Genomic DNA, 11,674 nt, shown 5'->3' on the forward strand with positions numbered 1-11,674 from the left:
GGGCTCAGCGGTAGAGCCGCCTTAAAGAGACAGGAGCTAAAATGGCCTGTTTCAGACAGAGGCTGAACTGAGGGACTGCATAAAGTATAAGATAAATAAGGAATTTTTTCAACAGTGAATAATGCAAAGATATTTAAGTAGAGTCCCAGATTAAAAATACAGGCCTGTTAATGTGCATAGGTCTCCTGTGAGCTAATTAGACAGTAATTATTTAGTTTGCAGGGTGTACCGAATCAAATAGTCTTGTACCATACCAACATCCTGTACCATATTGTTAAGGACAAATATATGCACCATGACATCCCTACAATATAAAATAAAACACAATTTTGAAAGTTTCCATTGCAGTACTCATGCTTACATATTTGGTATTCTTCAAAACTTCAACTGATTGACTGGGATAATACTGTGTATAGAGTATGAAAATTATTGCTGCTGCTACTACTAGTAGTAGTGCTATAAGAAACTACACTATGCTACTACTGACAGTGCGTTCACCAGACTCAAAACCCCCATATGGATTCTGTGGATTCTGTTAACTGACAGATCGTACAAGTGTGAGGATTAGCTCTGTACCAAAGCTGCTTTGAGGAATTACTTTTGAATAACACAATATTCCCGGATGGTACTGTTATGTCCCTGCTGTGAACTGTACACATGACATGATGGTTTACAGTTGACTCCATGGCCTAAACCATGAATGAATAAATGCACCAGAAAGTGAAAAAAAACTGACAAAAGTGTTTTAACACTACTTAGCATATACAATTAACTGATGCCGCTAAATGCAGCATGCAATGAAAATAACGCTGTATGGATGTTGGAACTTTAGATTGTATGACAGGCTTGTCTTGTTCTAGCTTCAGTTACAAGAGATTTAGTAACAGCCAACTCTGCGCTGTGTGATAGATTTTGGATTTTGGTTCATTATTTATAGATGGAAGCCGGAACATCCGCCAAATAATTCTTTCACGTTCAGTTTTACTTTTGGTTGTTATTTTCTGTTATTTGATGGATTACAAATAGCAAACACAAACATGTCATGTTATCTATTTTGGAGAAAAAATATAACTAAAATTAATGAGTTCACCCTGAAACAATTTAAGCCTGTGGGAATTAAGGAAGAACCCAACCTGATCTGATCTTTGCGGGTTCAGTCTGGGCTCCTTCAGGTGTTTTGTGTTCCTCTGATGTTCTGTCACCTACTCCTGTTTAACATTCTGTTGCTAGTAGCAACCCCTAATGGCATCAGTTTAACCGACATCATTACATCCATCGTACTGACATGCCTCTTATCTACTCTCCAAATGCACTTGTTGGGTGATTATCTGTAGGTACTCCATTTCTTATAGCTATTTTATGACTGTTGTTTGAGATATTAAATGTGTTTTTATTTTCTGCAATACGCCCAGTGATGACCAAGCTAGCCACTACACTAGTTGTCTAAATGGAAATCCACATCAGCAGGCTCCATGAGGAGTGTACACTGGGAGAACTGCATTGTTCTCATTCATTCATCATTTATTGATTAATTGATTTTACTTCCCTCACCCACAAGCGAAACTAGTGGCGAAACTGGGAGACTTAATCAGATCAGTCATTATTAGTTAATAAGTTCCCAACATACAAAGAGTGAGAGATTTGTATGGTTTAAACTAAGATTTTGTGGAAAATGATGCTTCTCTAAGCGCTCCACACACACAAAAAAGGCTTGTAGTATAAAAGAAATATGCGGGATCTTGTAGACATGTGTCACACGCATATATTTAATCAATGGCAGCATATCCGTGAGTCAGATGAGTGATGGATGTCAAAAACATTTAAAAATACACCATGGGTATTGTCCTTGATGCTAATTTGTTGCTTGAGGCCCAAACACACTGAAAGCGATTATTGATGCGCCTCATTTGACGCACCTCATTTGATGCTCCTACTGTGCACTGCAGGCATCAGATTTGAAATGTCAACACCAGACAACCAACACAGATTTGTTCTGTTGTTCTTTGTATTTAATGTTACTGCTGCATTAGAGAGAATGCAGAGGAGGAAAATGAAACTAAGAACATCTGTTTCCACAGTAAATCAACTGTTGAGTGTTTGATGGTCATTTATTTCTGCTTCAGAATGTAACCGCAGTGAAACAATCAGAAAACATTTAATTTCTCTCATTCACTGCTTTGTTCTCTAAACCACTCTGCCTCTCTCGCGCTTTCAGCTCGCTCTCTCTCTTTTTTGGCTGCAGAAAAAAACAGCTTTGGTCGTCGGGTCCTCATATAACGCTCCGAAACAAGGTTGGAGCAGGGGTGTTAAGGCAGTTTGATGTGCCTCATAACGCTTTTGGTGCGCGTTCAGCCATTTAAAACATCAAGTGTACTCCAAGACAGACGCTTTCAGTGCATTTGGGCCTTAATACTACATTTCAGGTAACTTTCAGTTCATACTGTGTATATTTTGCTCTTTTTACTTTTACTTAATGTTTTGCTTTCTCTGGTGATACTTCCTGGCATGCAGGACAATGATGTGACAGTGTGTGAATCCAGTTCTCTTGTTACTAATTCATTTTTACAATACCCTCGGTGTGACTAACTATTTATGGTATTTCATCTGTTTCTGATTTGCAGTCACTATCACTGAATTTGTTCTGCATCCAGTGAAACTCTTTAGTCCTCCACACATACACATATTGTAAATGTGTTAAGCTCGCTGCTTAATTGTGCACCCACACGCACAGTGAGGATAGAAGATCTTCAGTGAATTGAATGTACTGATGTAAGTCTGTTAATATGTATTCATAGCAGCACATGATCAGATGTATCAGTGTAAGTGCTGTCAATGCTAATGGATTAGTATTAGTCCAAGTAGTGTTACTGAGTGTGATTAGTGTGAGTGTGACTCATTAGGCTGTATTTAAACAACAGTCTTTATCATTACCGTTAATCCGTCTGCATAACCTCAGTAATTTGTTTTAATTGACACATCTGATTAGACATCAGGCTGTCCAAACTGCAGCTTGATGAGATTCTGGTTAGCAATATAAAACCTTCCTAAACAAAATCTTTATATCATTATTACAATTCATCCAGACTGTCTCTGCCTCCCACTGCCTGATTTTGAATGTTTATACTGCAGGTTAATCTGCTCTAAGCCTGGAGGAAGCACTGTCTGAATCTGAGTGAATGAATGGATTACAGGTCATTCATCCATGTAATGTGTCTGTTCGCAAAGCACTCAAACACACGGTCATACACATACGCTTAGCCACTTCTATTCATGGGCCAAAGTTACCCTTAGATGTCCTGCCAACACAAACACACGTGTCCATACCATAACAACTGTGTCTGAAATCCAGCTCAGCTGATTTTTTTTTTTTAAATTCTCTGATGTCAACCCCTCGTATTGATTTGTTCAGTTCTTTCCTTCAGAAGCGAAACAAACCTGAGATAGAAGAACTCTAGTTGAAACAGGGTTTGTTCTCACAGTCAGATTATGTTTGTTTTCAGGGAAAAAATAGGTTTATTTATGTTACAATTGAGGTCTCTCATCATGATGAAACGGGGTCCATCCTCGGGGTTAGATGCAGTCTCTTGTAAGAGTGAATTGAGGTTCTCATTAGGGTAAAATGAGGCCCCCCCTCAAGGTGAAATAAGACCTAACCTTGATCCTCAGTATGCTTTAAATTAACTAGTTAGTATGACCTGTCATGTCATCCAACCACGTCTACAGTATATATACGTTCTCCAAATGGTAAAAATCAAAGGTGGGGCTAAAAGCTTGCCATCATACGAACTCTGCGTCTTTTGCGCATCTTCTATCTACACAAAAAAATCGTGCAAATATGGATAATGACACATGCTTTTGGACATCTCTCCTCGGAAGCATTCATGGTGTGTTACCATGTGTTGAGTTCAAAATGTTTTAACTTGAGCAAAGAATTTGCACTTACCCCGGGGCTTTACAAATCTGCTTTATAAATGTATGGAGACAAGCAGAAAAGGGAGAGAAATGACAGAAGGAACAGGAGATCCTGGTGAGTTCTGAGAACAGTCAGAGACTGAGCTGAACACAGACACACAGACATACTCCACACACAATCAGTGCGTCCTTTACCAGCTAGCTTACAGCTAACGTCTATACAGTTGGTACGCTGGATTCTTGGATCAAATCAACACAGACTGCATCATATCCAGCAGTCAAATCTGTGCAAAAAATGCAAGGCTTTCTGTCTGAATGCACCTTCAGACTAGAAATATCACTGAACTGAAAAGAAAGCAAAAAGTGAAAAAAGAGAGCTCGGGGGGAAGTTCAATTCATGTCTTACTTTCACTGAATGTACCCCCCCCCCCCCCCCCCTCCACCTCCACCCACCAAGTTCCCCCATCTGACGCTGGTAGACGACCTGACAGCCTCTTCGTTTGAAGCATACTGAAGCTTTGAGGCTGAAATGAGGTTTCTGCTCAAAGTGAAATCCTCAGGCGGTTCTGTTGATGGGAATACATCAGACTGAAGCTATTTCCATTTCAGTAACAAATCCTGATCAGTTCACACGGTAAAGTTATGACTGTCAGCAACTTTCTATAACCAAAAAGTGACAAGCTTAAACTTACAGGTAGATTCTATGTACCTTACACCTACAGCTAGCACATAGCAACATCAGATGGTGATCTGGTACAGGTGACATGCTGACATTTTCAACGCCAGTTGCTGTCTTTACTGTGGGATGGCTTCAATCAGTTCTGTGGTTCGGTGCAACCCAAAACCTGCACTATTATCATCTACATTTAGACTAAAAGATTACAGTAAGGTTGCAATCGTCTTGCAATCTTACTGAAATTGCCAGGTGTAAAAACTTCACCTTGAGCAGCAGCGCTGAAGCCACCATCTTATGTCTTTGCTGAAAATTGCCATGGCTACAAACATTACCCACAGCTTTCAGCAGATTAGCAGAGAAAATTAACTCTAATCGCCTGTTCATGCACACAGCGAGCGCTCGCTTCACACCTCACTGCTGGAATATGAAGACACACTGGGATTCAATCTCCTGCGATTACACTATTAACGACAGTAGCAGTGCAAAGCATACACTCTAGAAAACAAAAAATAAAACAAATTCTTAACTTTGCATTTCAAGAGACGGGCCTTTTTGTATAGATTGTATAGAGAAGATTCATCAGAGCAGCATCTAGGAAAAAGCTGGCACTAATGTAATTCTGGCACTTTGACTTCCGCTTTCAGCCATGAAGCCAGTTGGTGTGAAGGTAGTCTTAATCTCCCAGCATGCCTGGGTGAGGAGCTGCTGTGCCTCACCTGTTTCCAACACAACACCAACCAGTATGACATCACTAACTTCTATTTGTTAACGTCTGTTACTCTAATAACTGAAAGTAAAGCTTTATGATTATTCTGGTAGTGTAGCAACAACAGCGGCTATTGACAGACAGCTGGCGTCAGTTGTGTGATAAACACTCTGATTGCATGCGTGTACGTATGAATGCATGTGTGTCACTTCCTGTTTCCGTCTGATAATTTAGGATCCTATTTATAAACCACTGATTAGCATAACATTGAGCTGCCGTGCCGCTTGCACTTTCCTGTGTAACTGTTTTCATACTGCAGCCTGGCAGAGGATGCGCTCTTGTATATATTCTGACTCTTTTTCTGCTCTTTTGTAATTTCTGTGCTACTGATTTCTTAAGATGTGATGAGTCTAATTTGCATTTAATAATTTATCTTCACTCATTGCTACTACCGTTTCCTATAGAAACGAAATTCAAGTAGACAAACTTTACTTTTTCAAAACACACAAAGTGCATCAGCTACATGCAGTGAAAGGAAACATCACCAGACAATCTGCATTAAATATAAATTAAATGAAAATAAATTTATATATATATACACGTTTTGGAAATGTGGAAATTATACACAGAGCAAACAGTTTTATCATCGTCAGCTTGTTAAAATGGTGCCACACAAATCGAGAGTTATTTAGTTATCCACTTTATCAGGTTTCAGTGCAGAGCCAGTGCTCAGCTCAGGTTCACCACACTGTTGTGAAGGTCTCTCTCCTCCATCTCTCCCTGCAGAGTTCACTGTCCTTGTTGTCCTTGTCGTCTCATCCAAATTAAGTGCCCAAAGTGCAGTTCTTCACCTTTTCTGTACAAATTGCAGCATTAAGTGTTTTTTTTGAGGGAGGTCTTTTCTTTTGCTTTGGTAGAGAAACACACAAATCATGTTCCCCCTGAATGTACTTCTTCTAATACTAACTTTCCTGTAATATATTCATGCAGACGTGTCATCCATTGTGCTCTCCTTTCTGACTGTTGGTGAAACTCCTTATGTGTATTTTGTAGGGTCTCTAGTCTTTTCCAGATTAAGTTAAAATTGTTGAATTATACTAGAAACAGAGCTTTAATTAGCATTATCAGTCAGCAGTCTGATCAGGTGAATTTGTTTCCGAATTAAAGTTAGTGTGACATTAAACAGGCTTATGTCACATTATAGTGTTTTAGGTAATACTGCACACATCTCATGTCAGAATGCAAAGTGTGCAACATCAGTTCTGCGAGGGGCCGAATCAGCACATGAAACCGTCAGTCTCACAAATTCGATTAAACATTCGCAGCTGCAGCAGCATCATGCAAAGGAATATGACAATGTTATAGAAACAAGAAGCACCAAGAAGAAAAGTCAGCATGGAGCTAAAACATGCACACCATGTATTTACTAAGTCTGACAGCACTCTGGATAGACTCAAATTCGACTTTGCAAAAAGCAGAGCTCCGCAAGAGGGAATCTATTAGGGCAGCAGTGGTGGGGATGTTGAATGCATGGCAAATGAAAAACAGTAAAGAGGATTTTATTTTATGAGACATTGTCAGGAACGTGCATGCATGTGGTCCAGAGTCATCTCAATTTTTCTGTATAAAAGACATTCAGAGTGTGTGACGCCTCCCTGCTTTGCTCTCATAGCTGTTTACAACACGGTACTGCGTTTTAATACTCAACAAAAAAGAACACATTTTGCTCTTGTATGTGAATAGTTTTTTCTACCTCAAGCAAGACCGCAAAGCAAACAGTATTGATTAAGGCACCACGCTGGCACATGTCTGAGCCCAGGCTGCAGGCGCAACATTTGTGAAACATAATCAAAAACTCAATTCCAGTTTTTCCCTTTATTGTTTCCTGTCAGGTTAGAAGGAGGGAAGGAGAGGAGGGTATGCTGTGAGACATTATCCTTTCTTTAGACATGTGATAAAACATTTTATGGAGCCTTTTGCTTTTTTTCAGCACTGCGGTAACAAGCTATTTTGTCAGGAAATCAAACCAGAACCAGAAACCAACAGTACAACACAGACGCTGTGAAAAGGATGACGTGAATATGATAGCTCGCTGCATTTAAAAGTTCAAAAAGCAGTTTGATGTACCACCACTTCAAAATGTCCTTTTTCTCAGTCTATTTGATGGATCATGATTTTTTTAAATGTACTGGTAATAGTTTTTGTCTCGGCCTGCTGGAGGGGCTGTTGTTCCGTATGTATCTGAGACAAAGTAAACAAACTGCTGTAGCTACAAGTCATGGACAGACGGTGCGTTGCTAACAGGGATTCTGAAGAGCAACGACCAAACCAGCATCTAACGAGACTGAAGTGATATTTGCAGGTATGCTTCAACAAGCTACGGTGCATCATGTTCATGTTCGTAAGTTAGATAAGAAGGAGACTTTAGCAGGAAAGCTAACATGGGTTGTTGTTCAGAGTCTCTTGTGTTGTGTAGCAGGATGCTATCAGGCTCAGTGTGACCATCTGCTCTGAACATCTCTTCATGACTTTGTGCAAGATTTGATTAGCTGTATCGAAATAAGGACTTCAGCTATGTAAGCGGACGATGGAACGGAATTTCATCGAAATCATGCGTGATGAACAGATCAGATATGTATGCTACAGCAGACAACAAAAGGCAATTTAACTTCAGTAGGACTTTAAGTTCTCAGCTGTTGAGCTGGGCTTCATCATCTCACGTGAGATTATTTCACACAGATTACAGATGGAAGAATCGGGACTAGTTTTCCCTCTTTGCTCTGTCGCATAGCACTATTGAAATTCTACAATACCCATCAGTCTCAGTGTGTTCTGCTATGGAGAAAGCACCTGGACCATTGATAGAATCAAGAGCAGAAAAACGACACCATACATGACGAACTGATCTAAAATCAAAGTCTTGATTGATTCAAAATCCATCAGCAGCACAGCAACAGTGTTCAGCTTAATTACTGGTTGTTTCTTACTTCAGTGCTCTCTGGGACACGTAGTTGAATTTTCTCTCACAATTGTTGTACCTTTGACTAAATGTCAATGAATCAGACCTTTTTTAAGCACAGCATCCCATTGTTTGTACTGATGAGTCAACCAGCGGGATTTCCATGTCCATCTGCTGGAAACGTTCCAGCTGACAGTCATTTAATATTATGGGAAAACTGAAAAGCAGGAGATCACACATGGAACCCCTGTTACTCTATACAATACACACACTGTCTCATAGAGTGTGTTTTTGAGTGTGTGTTTGATTTAATAAACTCCCTTGGCAGGATTGTTCATAATAAAGTTATTGAACTGAATTACACTGACACTGAGAGTAAGGGTGTGTCCCTCTCTGAGCACTACTGCATACTGTGTGTGTGAGTGTGTGTATGTGTAGTGGATCAAACATGGCACCAATATGTCACCAGTTTTCTATACTGATAAAACTTATTTTATCATTGTGTTTTTTTTTCTCTCTTTCTCCTTCTCCCTGTCACTCACACACACACACACAAACACTCCAGTCCATATAACCTGAGAAAGCCCTAAATAGCTGTATTCATACTTATGTCCATTATTTTAACCCTAATGTGTCAGTATCCAACACTCATACAGTACATCTACATAAAACATAACAATAAAAGTGCTGACAGAACAGTCAATCAAACTAGAGCTGCAATAATTAGTCAATGAAATCAATTAGTCGATCGGCGAAACATTAATCTGCAACGATTTTGATAATCAGATAATCGTTTCAGCAGTTCTTTGAGTAAACATTTGCAGGTTCCAGCTTTCGCAAATATGAATATTTTCTGGTTTTCACACCCCTTTATGATAATAAACCGATTATCTTTGGCTTCTGGACTGTGGTTGGACAAAACAAGGCATTTTGAAGAGTAACGATGGGCTCAGGGAACTTGGGGTAGACACCCTTCACAATTTACTGACATTTTTACAAAACACACTCAATCGATTAATCAAGAAAATAAGCGGTAATTGATAATGAAAATAAATTGAATTATAATGAAAAATTAAAAATAAAAAACTAACTGTTTAGATTATCAGCAATTTCTTAAGTAAAATACCAAAGATGATCTGGTTTCTGGTTTCCACTCCACCAAAGTAATGAGCTGCTTCTGTATTTCATAGTACTGTGAGAAAGAAATACAGTATCCGTTGGTTGTTGGAAAGACTAAAAAAGTGGTTTGAGGACATCAATGTGAAGGTGAAGCTGGCAAAAGAATCAGTTTATAGATGAATCGATGAGAAAATTGCCAGTTGCAGCCCCAGTTGTGTATTTAGCCATTATCCTTATGTTTTGTATGAAGTGTCAGACACACATTCTCTCGTCACCCTGACAGACCAGGAGAATCTCCATTGATCACTACTCAATGTACAAACCATATAAACTCCATTTACACCATTTTAGGTCAGTTGTGTCATAATGATCAGTCGTCTTCTGTTTTTAAAATCAAAATGGATCAATTTAAGAGACACTGACAGACACACACACAGACACACACACACACACACACACACATACACACAGTCTGCAATGCTGATCAAAGCTTGGACAGTACTACATAAAACGTCATTTAGCAGCATATTGAACAGATTTCCAGCAGCTGATTTGATGTGGTTCCCCTGTGATTCTTCTTTCTTTTGTAAAGCCCATCAGCATCAGACACATGAGCTCACACTATTACACACACACACACACACACACATACACACACACACACACACAAACGCGAGCGCGCGCACACACACACACACTGTTAATGCATATAAAACCATTAAATATCAGCACTGAGAGCAGCATTTAACGTTATTTTGAGCTGAATTGTAACGATTCCGTGTCTGGCTTCCATCTGGCACTGCCTGTGTGATTTCCAGCACATCTCTTGTGATTTTCTGCACATTTCTGCTGATGTTCACTTGGTTTCATGTGCGTGTTCAGACGGCTCGTGGTGACATTGGCCACAGTTATGATGCTTTTGTCGCAGATTGTGCTGATTTGCAGCCGCTCTGTTCTGTCTTCCTACCTGTTTTGTAGAAGGCATCAGTGTCGGGGTCGCTGGGCGCCTCCTCGGCCGCTTCTGCAGGGTTCATACCGGAATCCGGTTCAATACAATCCAACCGACTAAGAAAGATAGAAATAAAGCCCTCAGGTCCGGAAAATCCTCGCGTCTTTATTCCTTACATGTTCTCCGTTTACCTCTCTCTCCCTCCATCCCCCCTCTCTGGGTTTCTTTCTTTCTCTCGCCCTCTCGGTTTGTTTGGTGTTTCAGGGCTGGCTTCGTTCCTCTCTATTGTTCCCGGTCCAACCTCTCTGCTGCTGTCCGCCAGGGTCTCTCTACCTCCCTCCCTCTCCCCCAGTGCCTCCCCTCCCTCTCTCTCTCTCTCTCTCGCTCGCTCTCTCTCTCGCTCTCGCAATTCAATCCATTGACCTTTATTAGCAAGACATCATGTGTGTTTTTAAAGAAATTATATTATTGTCAAACAGAAACAACAATAATAACTGATTATAAAAAAGATAAAAACAGCCTATTGTATTCAATAGTAGTAAGTATTATTAGTAGTAGTATTGATATTATTATCTCGTCATTAGAGGCTTATTCCCATCATAACTTTGTAACTTTCATGTCAGTCATGAATTACAAATGATCTTGTGCGCAGGGTAGATCATTTGTCCTGATGGTGGCGCTGGACGAAATCAAATGAGGGTTCATCCTTTCGGGAGCATGAATGTGCAGGGTACATTTTGTGACAATCTCCACATTAGGTTTTGATATTTCTTGTGTACAAATAATTAACTTTGTTTTTGTCTGAAATTCACTGCTTCATCCTCTCTTCCCATGTGCTTCTCCTGTGGACGTGCAGCAGCATGCAGTGGTTAGCACTGTGGCCTGTAAAAGTTGTCATGTTGTACAGAGTGTGAAGCCCTCTGAGATGAATGTGCGATTTTTGGCTCTGTAATTAAATTTTTTGACTTGACTCGGTGGCGCTCAAGGAAAACTCACCAAAACCATATTGACAAAAAAATCAAAATTTTTAATATATTTGACATCCTCGCCTGCATGGCCATTTCACAAAAAGGGGGAAACATCTGGCTTTAGGTGAGGTACAGGTGATGTATTTATGAACGTGATTGCGAGTTAAATGACATCACTGTGCAATAATTTGTATAAATATCAGGTAGCTACTTCAGTCACACAAAAAGATGCTCTGAGGAACATTCAGGATGGTTGTAATATTGATGATTCAGTTGTCCTGGAGTTGATCAAGACCTTTAAAGTGATTTATCCACTTTGGCCAAAAAAGTAGTTACTGCTACTTACTATATGCTGTAACCTTGCTGATACAAAGATGCATTGGGG

General features: G+C 39.9%; 1 protein-coding gene across 4 annotated transcripts in view; it reads right to left on the reverse strand.

Annotated features, from left to right (window-relative positions):
* The window catches only part of kalrna (kalirin RhoGEF kinase a), a 156,695-nt gene extending 146,069 nt beyond the window's left edge, over positions 1-10,626 (reverse strand). For all 4 annotated transcript variants that reach the window (XM_067604265.1, XM_067604262.1, XM_067604264.1 and 1 more), the window contains exon 1: positions 10,340-10,626. In XM_067604265.1, coding sequence (XP_067460366.1) covers positions 10,340-10,406 — 67 coding nt within the window. In that variant the 5' untranslated portion in view covers positions 10,407-10,626. The remainder of the gene's footprint in view (positions 1-10,339) is intronic.
* Between the last annotated feature and the right edge of the window lie 1,048 nt (positions 10,627-11,674).

This window comes from Thunnus thynnus, chromosome 11 (assembly GCF_963924715.1).
Source record: "Thunnus thynnus chromosome 11, fThuThy2.1, whole genome shotgun sequence".
Classification (NCBI taxonomy): Eukaryota; Metazoa; Chordata; class Actinopteri; order Scombriformes; family Scombridae; genus Thunnus; species Thunnus thynnus.